General features: G+C 43.9%; 2 protein-coding genes across 5 annotated transcripts in view; both read right to left on the bottom strand.

Moving 5' to 3' along the window:
- Positions 1 to 2,482, bottom strand: part of tjp2b (tight junction protein 2b (zona occludens 2)) — a 70,548-nt gene extending 68,066 nt beyond the window's left edge. The window contains exon 1 of one of the 2 annotated variants that reach the window (XM_077004215.1): positions 2,131 to 2,482. Coding sequence is in view for 1 of the 2 variants with exons in the window: in XM_077004210.1 (XP_076860325.1) it covers positions 2,131 to 2,211 (81 nt within the window). In the remaining variant the exon portion in view is untranslated. The remainder of the gene's footprint in view (positions 1 to 2,130) is intronic. The other variant, XM_077004210.1, reaches the window with a different exon arrangement.
- Positions 2,483 to 7,536: 5,054 nt separating this feature from the next.
- On the bottom strand, positions 7,537 to 17,266 carry fxn (frataxin). 3 transcript variants are annotated; one of them, XR_013130591.1, is made up of 8 exons: positions 17,130 to 17,266; positions 16,666 to 16,899; positions 16,447 to 16,524; positions 16,101 to 16,186; positions 15,827 to 15,947; positions 12,567 to 12,664; positions 12,028 to 12,348; positions 7,537 to 11,905 (listed from the first exon to the last, which is right to left on the bottom strand). XR_013130591.1 is itself a non-coding variant. In XM_077004222.1 (7 exons), exons 2-7 carry the CDS (start codon positions 16,792 to 16,794, stop codon positions 12,129 to 12,131), a joined length of 732 nt encoding a protein of 243 aa, XP_076860337.1. In that variant the 5' UTR covers positions 16,795 to 16,899; positions 17,130 to 17,266; the 3' UTR covers positions 11,992 to 12,128. The 3 variants fall into 3 exon arrangements, 2 of the variants coding, with proteins under 2 accessions (XP_076860337.1, XP_076860338.1); XM_077004222.1 differs by lacking the exon at positions 7,537 to 11,905 and having other exon boundaries at positions 11,992 to 12,348; XM_077004223.1 differs by lacking the exon at positions 7,537 to 11,905 and having other exon boundaries at positions 11,992 to 12,348; positions 16,459 to 16,524.
- Positions 17,267 to 17,278: the final 12 nt, after the last annotated feature.

The following is a 17,278-nucleotide window of genomic DNA, read 5'->3' as shown; positions in this document are numbered from 1 at the left end:
AAGACATCCACGAAGAGCTGAACAAAACAAACATTCTTTTACAGATTGACTTCTCTGCTTTCTAAATTTGTTTATGCTAATAACGTCTGCTCTCATTGGCTGGCTCAATGGGGGTGGGCTGGACATTGCACAACTGACAGAGTTATCCAGAAAACTGACAACAACTGCGAATGGGAGCTGGTGTGAAAGTAGGGCAGGATGTTGGCTTGATGCGATATCACACCTGGCAGTAAAGAGCTTGTAGAACTGCACCCTCTCCACTAAAAGGTAAACAAGCTGCTATCACGTCTCATGTTTCAGGGTTTCTTGCACACATCTTGTCACATCCACATGGACTGGCAATCATCTGGTTTACTACAGTTTATCGTCTTTAATATACATTTTAATATATATTTAATTATGTTGCATACCAGTTGTTCAGAATGAGAAGCGTTGCAGTATTGGATGGGCTGATTATATGGGCCAAAGGTTTATGGTTAGAGACAAAACAAACGTATACAGGATGCACTGTTCCAAATGAACCATTCAAGCCACTCAACCATTCTGGATCAGGTTCAGAATCCCAACCCAGGACAGTTTTTCAGCAGCACTGTGTTTCTACAAAAGCATCTGAAACATATTCTGGTTCATATGCCTGTCTGCGAGCTGTGAGAAGGAATGGCCCAGAATGCATCAGCCCAGTCTCCCAGTTACAGCCCAGTGTCTCAATGACACCCCAGTCTCCCAGTGACAGCCCAGTGTCCCAGTGACACCCCAGTCTCCCAGTGACAGCCCAGTGTCCCAGTGACACCCCAGTCTCCCAGTGACACCCCAGTCTCCCAGTGACAGCCCAGTGTCCCAGTGACACCCCAGTCTCCCAGTGACAGCCCAGTGTCCCAATGACACCACAGTCTCCCAGTGACAGCCCAGTGTCCCAATGACACCCCAGTGTCCCAGTGACACCCCAGTCTCCCAGTGACAGCCCAGTGTCCCAGTGACAGACAAGTCTACATGTGACATCAGCAAACCAGCAGAGGGCTGGGGTCATAGATCTGTGTCCACACAGCTCAATCAATACATTAGCACTCATCTGTGGAAGAAACATGGTGTGTCAGGGCCCTGATTAGGAAGAGAAATACGTCCTTCAGCTCGCCTTTGGGTCTCTAGCTAATGGGGAGGTAGTCAGTTGGGTGGGAACTTATTGTGTTCACCCATATACAGTCATTACAGTATTATCAACACCACAAAGAAACAACGGCATTCTCGCTGAGCTATTTGGAAGTAAACACAGTCATTACTGCACTTTCCAAACTGGCAACTGAATGTCTGCTGGTGCGTGGGAACTGGATTCATTATGTGGTACAAAACCATCAATTTGGCTCCACGTTTTCATTTTAATTACAGTTTTGTGTGGCTGTTTCCTCTGGTCAGTACCCATCAGCAAATAAACAGACTGTTTCCAGCCAGGAGCATAACGTTGACACAATGTCATCAGTGCCTGCTGGCTTTCACAGTAAGGTCGGAGGACTGGGAGAAAAACAGCCCCCGCTTCACGCCCACAACCGTCGGCCGGACGCCGGGCCCTGCGTCCACAACCCTCCTCATCTCAGCCAAACGCCGCCGGCCAGCCAGGAGCAGGCAGCACCACAGCACGGAGCTGTGCTGGAGAGTGCTGGCTGAGGATGGAGGTGTGTTTGCCTGGTCTCGTGACTCCTGGGTCGCCTGTTTCTCATTTCTCACCCAGAATACACACTGTCACAAGAAGCTACATTCATATGAACAGTAAATCACCAAATCACCTACGCCTGACAAGACTGGCTGCAGCCCCTCACACACACACAAACATACACATTAGCATTATATATATATATATATATATATATATATATATATATATATATATATATATATATATATATATATATATATATATAAAATGTGTATATATATACATATATATACAAAGTAATGTTAGCACCACCATTTCAGCTCTAATACCAACAGTAAATCCACATCAACAGAAGTCTGCTCAGAAGTGAAGTCAGCAAAAAAGAAAACAGAGACAAAGGGAGAGGTAGAGAGGTAGAGAGAAAAAGAGAGAGGGGTAAAGTTGCTCGTCTCCTCTCTGGCTGAGAGGAGGAGACCTTCTACCTTGCCGTCGGCCCAACAAAAGCAGATATTGCTGGAGGTGCTGAGAATATCCGTGATGAAGCCTGAGATGCCCACACGCATGATGAATGACTCCGTGAGACAGAGAGAGACAGAGAGAGAAAGAGAAGAGACAGTGAGAGAGAAGTGAGAAAAGAGGAGAGGTCTGGACTGTCAGGGTATGAGGCAGTGATGAGGAAGGAGTGAGATGGGGAGAGAGTGAGGGAGGAGAGAGGAGAGAGAGAGAGGGAGGAGAGAGAGTGAGGGAGGAGAGGGAGAGAGAGGGAAGAAAAGGAAGGAAGAGGGAGAGGAGAAGAAACAGAAGAGAAAGGGAGGGGAGAGAGTGTGTGTGAAAGAGAACAGAGACAGAGAGAGTGAAGAGAAAGGGGAAAGAGACATGAGAGAGAGGGACAGTGAGAGAGAGAGAGAGAGAGAGAGAGAGAGAGAGAGATGATTCTTCAGCCCTTGCTGCAAGACCTATGTGTGCTGTTCAGCGCCCCTCACCAATGACAGACAACAGGTGCAGTTTGAGAACAGCGAACCAGCAAACACACACACACACACACACACACACACACACACACACACACACACACACACACACACCCTATAAAAGATGCTGAGACACACCCACATACAGAAACATATGCATGTACACGTGAATACACCCCTGATCCTCACCCCAAGCACATGGAAGCACCAAGCAGTATGTACAAGAAAACAAACACACACACACACACACACACACACACACACACAAACACACTCCTTCAGTCTTTTTCGGCTTGTAGAGGAGACATCTAGGACATGAGGAGACACACTCATCACTCACACACTCATCAGAGCTTGTGCACATTCTGCTGGTGAATACCTCCTCCAACATTATTCAGCAAATACTCTCAATCTTTAATTGTGGTCACCTGCTGCCTGTGTCCTTGCTTCTGCCATTCACAGGTGTGTGTGTGTGTGTGTGTGTGTGTGTGTGTGTGTGTGTGTGTGTATGTGTGTAGCAGTGAGAGTGACCGTGTCAGAGAGGTTCAGGGACACCGAGGATGCTTTCACTGACCTGTGATCTCTCCCAGAGGTGTCAACCCTCTCCCTCACCCCGGGTGACACTCATTCACATTTCATTTCCTCAGAGAAGACACAGCACACTTTAGTTTGATTTTTCCAGGTTTGCAATTATTTGGCTAAAAAGAATTGTGGTAAAAAAAACTGAAAACCCAAAAGACTGAAAAAAAAAAAAAATATATATATATATATATATATATATATATATATATATATATATACTGCTCAAAAAAATAAAGGGAACACTTAAACAACACAATGTAACCCCAAGTCATCCACACTTCATGTTCAGATAGGAAGCAACACTGATGGTGAATCAATTTCAACTGCTCTTGTGCAAATGGAACAGACAACTGTAACGTATTGAACAGGCAGAGAGGGATACAAATGCGGAAGAACACCTTTTATTGAAATGAGACGCTGGTACAGAAACAGGCAGGTGAATCACGAGCACTAGGACAAGTAGCAACTGCGTTTTCTTGGCGTGGTCAGGACAGTCCAGGGTCATACCGGGGGAGCAGAAGTCAGGAGGTACAGAGGGATTAGGCAGGAGACAAGGTCGGGGACGTAAGCGAGGGTCGGAACACAGGAGAGCAGACAGGTAATAGAAAGGCTTGGTACGCGGCATGAGTCGGCAATACTTCGCAACTAGGAAGTGGAATGTGGGTGTTTAAGTAGAGATACAGGGGGTGTGGTGATGAGCGTCAGGTGAGGCTGGTTAGGTGGAGATCAGGTGGCATTCCTTACAACAACAGGTAGAAATTAGAGATTCTCAACTGATTTCAAAGATTTTTATTAATTGAGATCTAGGATGTGTTATTTTAGTGTTCCCTTTATTTTTTTGAGCAGTATATATATATAGCTCACTAGAAACATGTACAATTTATAATTTAAGTTCCAGTGCTTATGAAGTATTGTAAGTATGCATTTAGTCATCATGTTGATCATCACACCAGAGTCTTTTATTCAGTTTTTTGTGGGGTTTTTTTCATATATGTAAAGCTTGGTAACAAAAAGGGACATCTCACAGGAACACCCCCTGCTCACACGCAAACACAACTACAAAAGTCAAACACACACTTACTCGTGTGACTTCCAGAGTCGTCGTGGGGGAGGAAGGAACTCCTGTTTGTTAATAGGCACGATGCCAAGGGCTGCCTGCAACACCGGGAGAAACTTCTTATACTTCATCTTCAGCCGTCTGACTCCGGGCTGGGCTAACGTCACCTATCCTAATCAGTCTCCTGGTTCCAGGTGTACATCTCCGTGTAGAATTTGCCTGTTAAACACAAAGCTCATGGCCCACTCTATCTACACTACAGCTCCACACAGACAGTGTCCAAACAGCAGGGCAGAGATTCGTATGGGAGATTTGAACAGGCGTCACTCTTACATAATTCAGACCCTTGATGATTAATGAAAGTGACCTGGGGGATGGTGGCACTGGTGTGTGTGTGTGTGTGTGTGTGTGTGTGCGTGTGTGTGTGGGAGGGGGGCTGGGGGATTGTTAGAAAGCGCTTTCTCTGTAATCCTTGTGCACTGGCTCAAAGCAGCCAGTCCTGCGTTTAACAGGACAGTCCTCTGAGAGCCCCACCTGCCCTGGGACTCCTGCGTCTACTTAAAACACAACGGCCCACACACACACACACACACACACACACACACACACACCTAGGTAATAAGCAGAGTTACATAGGGCTGTCACAAATAAATGCACGAACCACCTCCTGGGCTGTTGGCTGGGTGTGTAAAGGTCCGGGTCTCAGATCTCCTGAATTACTTTTTAAAATAATTATTCAGGGCATGCATCGAAACATTCAGGGTTTAATGTTTAGGTTCTGGACCCCACACAGAAAAACCCAGACCCAAGTAATGGGTCTTAAGCAGCCTGGTGCGATGAAGTTCCCAGCATGAGGTCTAGAAATTGCAGCATGGCAGCTTGTGTGGCTGGATTATGCTTGCGAGGCTGGATTACGCTTGTGTGGCTGGATTACACATGCTTTGCTTACCACGGCAAGAAAAGATGGGCTTTGATAGCTGAGAGGACATGTGGAAAAAGAGAAATTCCAGTCAAGAAACATAACATTATTCTGGCAGTTTCATCCAGATGCTTGCAACAAGCACTCCAACGGTATAATAAAGCTGGAGATGCTTGAGTGATGGAGACTGGTATTGTTCTCATTGTTGCTCATGGCCTCCCAAACTGGTGCTGTGCTGACAGGAGTTTTGTAGGGAGGCTGAAGGAGAGGTTGGTAGAGAGGTTGAAACAGAGGTTGGTAGAGAGGTTGGAACAGAGGTTGAAACAGAGGTTGGTAGAGAGGTTGAAACAGAGGTTGGTAGAGAGGTTGGAACAGAGGTTGGTAGAGAGGTTGAAACAGAGGTTGGTAGAGAGGTTGAAACAGAGGTTGGTAGAGAGGTTGGAACAGAGGTTGGTAGAGAGGCTGTCCCAGCAGAAATCAAACAGCAGCAGAAGAGTTCAGCTAGAATTGAAAGATTTCAAATCGTATCACATGCACGTGCTATATGGGGGCTCGGACTCTGAGACTTGTAAATCTGCTTTGTGACAACAACTGTTGTAAAAAGCGCTATATAAATACATTTTGATTTGATTTGACATATGGAATATCAGCTGAGGTAATCATGACAAGGTTACCGTTATCTGACTTACGTAAAACAGTCCTGAAACACATGGCCCCATGACTCTGAATGAACCTGAGGGATGTCTGGAAAGGGCTCTCCACAGCTATAAGCTGCATGTTTTTCTCTTGTAGATTTCCAGTGAGTGCCAGTCAGGCCAGATGGGATCCTTTTAACCACAGAGCATCAGGTTGAGGGCAGTCTGGGTAAACCACATCCTCTACACACCATCATCTGTTTCACCCAGATAACTTCTAGTAAGATTAATATCACTGTACACTACCACAAGTACTATTTAGCATTAATGCATTAATTCTCTTAACAACAAACAGATTATTTAGCATACAAGGATGGACACCAATTATGTGGTCTTCAGTGAACCTTTGGAGCTCGTTAACAAATGTCTGGTGTTATTCAAATCAATGATGAAATAAATTTTATGCAACATTGACTGCTGTGTACAAGGTCACTTGTGGATACATCTGTAACAGCACCCTAGGGGGAGACGTTGGGAGGGAGAGGGAGAGAGAGAGGGATTGAGAGGAGAGAGAGAGAGAGAGAGAGAGAGAGAGAGAGAGAGAGAGAGAGAGAGAGAGAGAGAGAATCTTTCTCATTGGATTATAAGTCATGACCCTTGGGTTGGCAGTCAGCAGGTTTATGTGAGCAGGCTGTATTCAGAATGAGGTTCAGCTATAATGTCTACACAGAAGCAATGCTCCTGCTATCTCCTGCTATATATGTGCAAAAACCACGTGTCTCTGTCACCCTATGCAGATGGGGTTGGCATGGTGAGCTGAAATCGAATGCACCAATCGGTGCGTCTTCATGCAGGACCATCAGACATCACTGACCTGTCACGAGCAACTACAGTGAAGCTGTTGACCAGTACAGTTTAACAACAGTCACAGTACAGTCTGAACATGAACCTAGATGTTCAGGTTCCAGTGATACATTCAGAGCAGATCAGATGGTGCTAGAAGATGCACAGGCAGTTACAGTAGTACCTAGCTTATCCATGATATTGAACACTGTAAATCAGGCCTGTAAATCTGTGGCCTCATGTTGAAATGAAGGAAAGGTGAACGTTCACTGTCCCACTCAGCAGATCAGTGAGGACAGGACGAATCTTTATGGGTTTGGATTATATTATATTATGGAGGTAGAAGATCACTTGACTACTTACAGAAGAGCTAGTCCTAAGTTTCACTGGGTTGAGTTACATGTCATGGTGTAAGGGTTCACAGTTTACAATAGTACACCAGTGGGAATGTACATTTTCCCAAAAGGGTAAAAAAGAGGTGAAGTATATACACTGTGCAGAACATTATATTGTATTACAACAATATAAGCTATGATGTTTGTATATGAAGAAACTTGTAGGTAGAAACAGAGACTTTATTTGTAGGTGTTATCACTCTGCCTGTTTAAGTGGTCCTCTCTGCAGAGGTTGGCTGATCTAATAAGTCACGAGCCGCACAGCTGTACAGAAGATCCTCAGGATGAAGGTCTGGTCCATGTGACCGCAGCAGGGCTGGTGCTCACGTCACGGTGCAGGAAACGCGGGCGCGGGGCAGAACTGCATCAGCTGGCATCTCAGCATGGGAGAAGACTTTCAAGGACAGAATCGCCTGGCGAAAAACGTCCTCCACCACTACTGCAGCTGGGGGTGGGCGGGGTGGGGTGTTTGGGACGGGGCAGCGAGTGTAGCTGTAGCAGTGGCCCTGTCAACCGGACCGGCCCAGGGAGAACAGGCGAGGCGGGGCTGGTGAGAGCACCATCCAGTCCGAGTGTGAAGCACTGATGGATCGTGGGGAGGGAGGTCATGACCCGCTGGGCCAGTGCACTGGAGGAAGGACACTAATCCTGCGACAGGGCTAGGCCCGTGTGACACGGCCGGGCCTGAGTAACACGCGCGGCTACACGCAGCAAAGGCTCTCACTGCACCTTTAACTTTTACTCTACACAACACTGTAAAGGCACTATAAGTCATTTTTACCACCCAAACGTAGCAAACGTTATTTTTCTAAGTGATGAAATTATACTATTTATTTATTATTTTCACTTGAAATGAAGATTCACATTGGTTTGTAGCCATCAAACCAGTTTATGCCACATAGAGTGGGTCCTCCACATGGAAGCAGCCATGTTTAAAATAGATTTAGTACAGAATCTCTGAAACATCCACACTAGGAGTCAGTATAATGGCTGTTTCACCTAAATAAATATATATTTTGTCCATGATGTATATATGTGTATATATATGTATATATAATGTAATGATCACAAAAAAATTATACTCACAAATAAATTAAAGTATATTCTCATCTGTCTACATAACCTGCTTTGTTGTTCATTGCCAGTGTAATGACAATGTAAATTGTTTTACTGAAATCAAATACACCATTCCCTCCACACACACTCTGCCCAGCTTGCATCTAAACCTCATCTGGCCAACTACGCACATGAATAAATCAGGAGAGGGTCACTGTTATTCATGAAAAACTCCCCCAAACCATCAATACTCCAGAGTGGGTTTTAATCAAGTGCACCTGGTCATTTCTTTTTTCCTGGCTCAGTATAATTGAAGACCAGGTTTGTCACTTTGTGTCACACACACACACACACCCTCATTTGTGGTTGCACAAACTCACATACAAGGCAATGCATGTTAGTGTGCACAAGTGCAATTGGACTGGAGTGTGTGCTATATTTATGCTACACACACATACACACTTTCAATGTGTGTGTGTGTTACAACTATGCGTGAGCTAGGTCTGCATTCACTGGCAGAAAACCACAACAAACCGTGACAGTAATATGCATCTCCATGACTTCTCTGAGCTGGGTGTGAGGGCCCAACACACACTACCCTCGGCCTCTCAAGACCACTGTGCATTTTGCTGTAACAACACACCCCCCTCCCCCCTGATGTGAGTAAAGTAACCGGGCCGTGGTAGTGTGTCACGCAAGGGCCCCTCCCTCCTCCGCTAGTGTGTGGTGCACTGCAAAGCACTACTGCTGTACCCTGACCTCCTGCAGATGCTGGTAAAGGCCAGTATGACATCTCTGTATGCATTTTGCTCTGATAATCAATAAGCAGAATGGGACAGAGTCATGCATGCGCACAGAAACTCAACCAGCTGTGACAGAGACCACCAGTTTATTCAAGGCATGACAGAGAGGGAATCTGTACAAGTTTATTTCTTTGTATATAATAATGAAATAGTAATATGGTTTGCATTTCACAAAGAAAGCTGAATACACCTAAGAGAGAGCCGTGGGCTATTTTAATATGGAAGGAAAAGGTCTCGGTTAAGACAGCTGACCTAAGGAGGAACTCAAAGTCAAGGTGGCTCACTAATCCATGAATTCAGCCTTGTAATATAGTAACCTGGTGCAAACTCAGTACACTCAGTAATTAGATCACTGTCCAATATCCTTTCAGTCTAGTACAACAACAGCAGGACTGCTTGCCTGGCCCGTACACAGCCTGGAGCTAGTAACCCTGGCTTCACTGCTTCGTAGCGCTGATATTAGCGCAGAGGCAGGAAGGTGTGCGTTTATTAGAGGGGACTGCCCTCACTCACCTGCAGCTCCCATATGTGGGGCCCATTATGTTTTTCTTGTGTTTTTTCAGAAATGCCGGAGCTGGGAAATTTCCCCAGAGATGCTGCTGCAATTCTCAGCTTAGAAAGATTGAATTACAACCTTCCTTTTAAAAGTGGCAAAGACAACCAAAACAAAAGAAACCCAAATGTAAACAAAAGCAAATAATAATTATTTTTTTTACTTTTTATAATTTATTTTATATTCCCATTTATTTGTAAATTCCAATAAGACAGGCATGACAACCTTTTAATACATATTTTCGTATATCCTACTGAATTGTTCGAAACTGCCTCAATCTGAACGCTGCTAACACATAGGTCAGTACCACTGGTCACTGCAAAAACGTAATTTAGGCCCTTATAAAGGCCTTACATCATTCTTCTCGACAAGCTCAATGTGTGGGTCTCTATCTCTTCAAACAGAAGGAAGGTAATGTGTTCCTTCTCTCCAGAAGAGAAGTTTAATCTTCAAGGAAGACAGCAGCTGGACTTTGCTCCACCGATAGTATCAGTAAGTTATAAAAACATCGGCTTTACACACTAGGATCCTTTACCAGCTCAGACAATAAAACTGCGGCATCCTTCAAACCACAACCGCAAAGAACGCGCTCGTATGATGATGTAAGATCATGGAGCTGATCTGATTGGATGATCTGGACCGAATGGTAGCGCCCTCTTATCAGCCTCCTACAGAGCGGAAAACGATCACTGAATTCGCAGCTCACACGGCACTAGATGTGTGAAGTTCGGCATAATAAATTTTTTCCCCATAAGAAATTGACCCTCAAAACCTTCCATTTCATTTTGGTACAATCAGGTTACTCATTGTTAGCAGGAGACAATTCATCGTAAACTTACCTTTGTTGTAGTGATGTCTTCAGAACTTCTTTTATGAAACAAAAATCATTCGATTATTATCTTAAAGCTTCACAAAATCCTGGAAACCCATCATTACTTCTGCAGTCATTAGGCTAACATAACGGCACAACCACCTATTTTACCTGCAGGCTAAGTTATAGGTGTTAATGGGCGTGTCTGAAGAACTTAACCTGTTCCACAATGTACATCAGCTAGAACAAAGTTGCATTATCAGCGCTAAAAAAAAACAAAAAAACTTGCCAGTCACAGTTTCATCATAGACAGAAACATCTGAGGAGCTTCTTACGGAGACTAGCTAGCCTTCCCGGAGGGCCATGTATCTGGATATGGGGAAACTGACTGACACCGGTGGCCAATGATACAGTGTTCCCATGGAAACTTGAGCTATTTATGGTCTGGTGTTTCAAGTGCTATCACAGATTTGCATATTCCTGTGTACAAAGAGGAGCAAGTCGATAAAGCCGTCAGCACTTCTTCAAACACATGCGTTTCACCTGCGCGTATGAAAGTAATTCTATAGAAACCAAAGCGACCATTATTGACTGCAATATCTTCTTCCTTTCACTGAGCAATCATTAAAAATAGCAGAAATATGAATTCCTGCCATAATCACAAGATAACAGCTGTGAGATAGCAGCATAATATAGAACACAGTGGAATTAAGAAGACCATTATTTCTTGTTAACAGTCATCATTAAAAGCATACATACATGGTAAATATAATGGAATGTTATCAACAAAAGTAACCGTGGCAAAGTGACCGAACCCACCGCCTGAGCACGGCAGCATCAGAGCAGAAGACGAACCAGAGAACGCAATTTCTGCTCAAGAAACAACTCTATCACAAAGTGAGGAACACCAAATGAAACACTGGACTTATCTAAACACAGTGTAAGGAGAGATGCAGTGCATTCTGGGAGTCCTCACTGTGCACCACTCCCTAGGTCCAGATGCCACAACGTTTACTAATGTGCACTTCAATTTTCATCACTGTGCTGATTGCAGATTTATTATGACAAATCTTTGACATCAGGCAAAAATATTACCCATTACATTATAATGTTTCCATTTTCTTTTTTTCTTATTATCTATTGATAAATATAGCAAGTGCTGTCAGCATGTGAGAGGGAAAACAGCAAACAAAACCCAACAACCTCTCATCCAGCTGTCTGCTATAATCCCAACCTCTTCTGTTTATGTATTCCTCTGTCTGCACTCCAGAAATGGCCAGATGTCTAAACCGGTAGCACTGCTGTTAAAGCTTATGATGATATTTAGGGCCCTTAGATCTCAGTCATCTGCCTATGGCTATTCTGCAATATTCAATAAGGTTCAGGATACATTAACGATGGGCAATTCATATATTAACAATAATTACTTGTCTCTGCAATAAGATAATCACATATGGTAAAATAAATTAATTATAATTAGTTATAATTATTAAAGGTTTAAAAAGGTTGTCACAATTATCAGAACATCAAGTCATAATTATCATTGTCAGACTCATTCGACATACTGTTATGCTGACATATGAAAGTGACTTGTTTCTCACCACTCTTGCTTTCGTTGGTTGATCTGCATTGCTTTTTGTTCAGTGATGATGTTTTAAAACAATAAAAATACAAATGATAAAAACCTTTCCAAATGAAAACATCTTGAAGATGTCAGGTTTTGCGAATGGAAGAGATCTTTATTTAGAACTAACCTTACACAGTCGTGAGGCATGACAGGTAATACGCCAGGTGGCTGCTGTGTGAGTCCATTTCCGAAATTTCAAGGAATTAATGTCTCATCAGTTCTTCTGTGTTAGCACGTGTGGGTTCCCGCAGGTATGAACTGTGGACTGCAAGTGTTTTTTGAGGGGGTTTGTTCATGCTGTTGCCCCCTTGTGGAATGGATGAGACATGACAGGTCCATTTCTGACTGAAAGATGGTGGATAATTCTTTGGCAAGTAGCTCGTGGAGGGACATGCCATCGTGGGCGTATACCCAGCACTCCCCTGTCCAATCATAACGCTTTGGCCCACTGGAACCAAAACACATACGGTACACTTAGGTATATAGCTATTAATGTTTCTGTTGTAAAGTAAAAACTGAAATAAAACTTAACACAAGTGACCTGCTTTTAACAACTAGCTTTTAACAACCTGCTTTTAAGCTAAGTTAATAATAAAAAAAAAAAGAAGAAAAAACTAAAACTTAAAATGTCTCAGTAAAAACAAAGAAAAAGACAACAGTGCTTGCCTTGTGGGAGAGGACAGCCATATCTGTTTGTTGGGTGTTTGTTTATTTATAACATAGGTTCCATGTCCACCTCCTACCTTGACGGTCAGAACGCCACTCTGTGAAAACAGGAGAAAAAATTGATTTCTCTTACGAAACATTTCTTTAAACCAAAGTCCAGTCATTCATTTCCCAGTAGACCAGTGAGATGTTATAGGAATTTACTGACTATGCCGACCAGATGCCCAGCAGATGCAGGAAGATTTGAAAATTGATAAAAAAGAAACAGTGTGATTGGATGCAGAGCATTCACAGAGGTCACATGGGTGAAAGCAAGGAACACTTGGTGTGAAAGGGCACTGCTCATTCGTGTTGTGGGCTGTCTGGGAAGGAATACTTCAACATGGAACATCATACAATTCAGCAAGTCAAACTGAACTACTGTTATTTTGTGTCTTTTCATTAAAATAATGGCATTCTCTACGGACTGTGGCCGAGCTTGGGGCTGACAGCTTATGTTACAAATTGGCCATGTTTTTAAGGAGAAGTTTAATTAAGCCAGATGCCTCTGGAAAGAGGAAGAAGAGACATTTGTCCCCTCACATCCTTGAGGCTAATGCCAGTGACAGGCACAAACACGATCAGAAACCTACAAAATGCAAAACGCCTGGCATGGATTCCCAAAAGCAGTCTGTGTGTGTGTGTGTGTGTGTGTGTGTTTGTGTGTGTGTGTGTCTTTTAAGGCTTTGCTGGATCTGCAGGATTGGCAGCTCAGCTCAACCTCTCGGTGCCATCTCAGACAGTCTGATCGCATGATCTAAAAAGTCTGGTTTATTAAATCTTCCTATCGGTGGGGACGGCACCAGGACACAGAAGTGGATGGAGCACCTTGTGTGTCCAAACTGGATGTGAGAGCGTCAGGGAGGTGCAGAGTCTCACTGCTCAGAGGGGGGGCTGACGAAGGCTTCCTGTCTGACATTTATCTAGTCAGGAGGGGGCTGTGGACGGTGTGAATGACCAATCAACCTGTCAGCACGTCCTGCAGATATCACGCCAGCCCAGCCGTTGGAACCACACAGGGCCCGAGCACAGGAGTGCAAGGAAGTTCACGCACAGACAGTTCCTCCTCCAGCGTACGGTGCCCCTCCCAAGACATTCAGGAACGGAGATATGAATATGAATATGGAAGCAGGTCAGACTTGAATGGAGGCAGTGATATTTGAGGAAGGATGGATAAAAGAGTGAGAGATTTCCCTTTCGGTCACCTCGGGTGAGTTTAAGCTGTAGAGCTAGGGTAAGCCATAGTAACAGTACCTGAGCTGAAATACAGAGGGTGCTAGTGAGCAAAAAAGAAATCTTGAAAAAACCCTCCTTGCCCCTTGAAGACATAAATCTTTATTTTTAACATTTACACTACATTGACAGACTCTCTTGTGCAGTGTGTCTTAAAATTTCCAATCATTGTTAGAAGGATACGTCACAGAAGAAATCAGTGAAGCATATTTGCATTTGCTGCTGGCATTTGGGTTATTATACTATATACTTGAAAGTGTGGAAGGTGCTCACAAATGAACTTATAAACAAGCAGACAGTAAAATACAGAATATATCAAGATTCTTTACTTGCTACAGGCAACTGATGTACACTGTGGGACTGGCACAAGTTTCATAAGCTTAAGGGTGTTTTTCTGTTCAGCTGTTACTGGTCATAAAATTAGCTTTAATCTCTCAAAAGACATTTATATCTATTTAAAGCCCTTCCCCTCCTAATGGGCAAAAACACAATCGGACACCTCTCTAAGACACAGGAGTGGGCTAATCAGTTTTCTTGATAGGAGGTGTCAGTTCTGTCGCAGAGCTGAGAGATTCCGCACTATGACTCAACAGCAGGTCATGCGCTTAACACGACGGGACGGTGGAACCAAAGCAATGCTGAGAAAGCGTAAATGGGCACACGTCTATGAGCCTGGAAACAAGGTCGACGCTAACGTTTCCTTCAGCCGTTACAGAGTAAGCCACTGTGAGTTAGGACAACAGCAGTGGAACACACGTGGTAAGCACACAACTGAGAGCCCAGATGTGTTTTATGTACAACGTGTTTCACACAGACAGACTTGGAAGAGTCTTTGTGAACAAGGTCTGAGGGGACGCTGCTCTAGCTGGAGTTGTGGCAGGACCATGGAGCTGCATTCTTCACTGCTCAGTGTTAATTGCCTGTAGAACGAATCCTTCATAACTCATGCGTTCTCTTACAGTAGCCCAACAAGAGGGAGCGGACTGTGGGCGGATCAGACGGGTCAGAGGGTCAAAGCCCTCGACGATTGGGGAAAAAGACAGAGAAAGGAACACTGCCATAATGTTTTCAAAGCCTTATTCTCACAAACAGCAACGCTGCAACAAAATATTTGGACATTTGGAAAAACCTTACTTGCTGATCTTGGCATGAGACTACCAACAGGACTGTCATTCAAACCCGGACTTTCACAAATACGGCAAGTCAAATGCAGAAAGCTTTATTTGCCCCGCTGCTTATTTGCTGAGTGCAATTCTTAAGAAAGCCCACATGGACTTGGCTTGGAGCACAGTCTCCATAGCTGCACAGTCCTGCTTCTGACCACAAGTAGCATCTGGTCCATTACTAGGACGAAAAAACAGGGTTTCTCCACAGATGCACTGATGGCCTGGTCCTACATACCACCTGCAGAGCAGCTCTGGCTGAAGTGGGTCAAGGGTTCCTACAGACAGGAGAGGAAGAGGCCCGTGCCGATCTGCTCACCTCTGAAGAACTGGTGCACGTTCAACAGCACAAATTGAGAAATTACTTGGCTACTTCACATGGATATTTTTTTATATGTCTAAACCATGTCAATTTCCATTATTTGTATTGTCATGGGAAGAATTACAAACTGCTATTAAGACTGATGGGCGTGGCTACCACTGCATGTGTTAGCCAGTCCAAGCAGACACACATCACATCAATGCATTAAACTGTTTAAAAATAATACATACTGCATAGTGCTACAGGCATGCAGGTGCAAGGATATAAAGTCAGCATAGGACTGAAAGCCCAGGTTATTAGATCTCATTTAATTAGGTGTTCATACATCAACAGCACCCCCAAGTGGCCATAAATTTTTTTTGCACCTGACATCAAACATTAAAGGAATGCAATGGTCTCCCCTGCCTACTTGGGGATGGGAGTAAAGAATCACGCAGGTTTGACATGATGAAGTGGACTGCAGGGTTTGCTCATCTGTGTAATGGCCTTTCCAGTGTACTCACCGAGAAGACGACATCATAGTCCGCGGGAGTGCATTTGGCATCGGTGAGGTCATCAAAGTACTCAGCTAATGCATCCAGGGTCTCATTCGCCACCTTGTCATAAGCAGCTTCTGTTAACTGCCTGCCAAGTGACATAAAACAGGACATCAGAAATCCAAACACATCCAACACCACATGGTGACTACAGTGACTAAATGACTAGAGTCATCATTGTGGGAAATGGGGCCAGACTAATCCCCATGCTCAGATTGCAAAGACAAAAAGGCTCATTTACTTGCACTGCTGGGCATGTTCTTCAGATGGAGGATGTGATAAATGAAGCCCTCTTCTCTGAACATCGCCACGTATGAAGTCACCCCACTCACAGAGCAATAAAACAGTTGGTAAGTCCTGCAGACTGTATTAGCGACTGGTATGCTATTGCTGGTTATCTAATAAAGGGTGTCGTAAGACTGCAATTAAAATAATATCTATAAACAGGCTAAAAACTATAAGCTACAAAAATACACACACACACACAGATATATAGCTGTTGACTTCTATGCACTACATGGACAGACAATGCTCACTGACACACTAGATTAGATGTCTTCCTCCAATATCAATGTTAATGCCCTCACAGTTGTGTTTACCCATTGTGCGTCTGTATTCAAGGCCAGCCTTCTTGAGTAAGTGTTGTAAAGTGCACACCATCTTGGCTAAAAACAAAACAAACAGATTAGTGCCACTTCAGACCTCCACACTTCACAGTTCAAGAGCAGAAGATGGAGCTTCAGCTAGCATGTGCACGCTAACACAGCTAGCGTGGCTACACACCTCGTCTGTTTACTCCAACTTACGTTTAACGCCACTTCATTCCCGCGCACTCCAACGACACACGGAGACAGTTTGGCTGGCCGGAGACGTTTCCAAACAAACCCCACACAAAAGACAGAGACACACTGACTTTTGTTTATTAACCTTGACATAACGTCAGATAACAGCGCTGCTGTTCGGTTCCCCTGCAGACGCGGAACGATGCCGCGAGGGGCGTGGCTAGTCGAACCCGGCAACCAATGTTCAAAATAAAAGTCCTAGAAATAAATAAAACATTTTATTTCCACACGGTTATTGGTTTCACAAAGTCTATCTGTCTATGTACAGTATGTGTATTATGTGGATTTTTCCCTATCTGCCTATATGAATAGATAGATGAGAGAAAACATAAATAATAATTAAATTGATATTATAATAGAATTAAACAGAACAGAATAACAGAGTAGTAGAATAGAATATTAATAGAGTAATACAAACGCGCCATTACCAATATGAAGTGTAAGATCACAGTCTCCCTGCAGGTGGCGTTGTAAGTGTATTGAACTTGACTTCTGCGGTCTTATTTCAGCATGCAGAAACTTGGACATTGATTCTCAGAAGTACTGTGTTATGAGTCGTCCGTGAGGGAGGCGGAGG

This window comes from Brachyhypopomus gauderio, chromosome 4 (assembly GCF_052324685.1).
Source record: "Brachyhypopomus gauderio isolate BG-103 chromosome 4, BGAUD_0.2, whole genome shotgun sequence".
In the NCBI taxonomy this organism is placed as follows: domain Eukaryota; kingdom Metazoa; phylum Chordata; class Actinopteri; order Gymnotiformes; family Hypopomidae; genus Brachyhypopomus; species Brachyhypopomus gauderio.
This window is presented reverse-complemented; position numbering and strand designations above follow the sequence as displayed.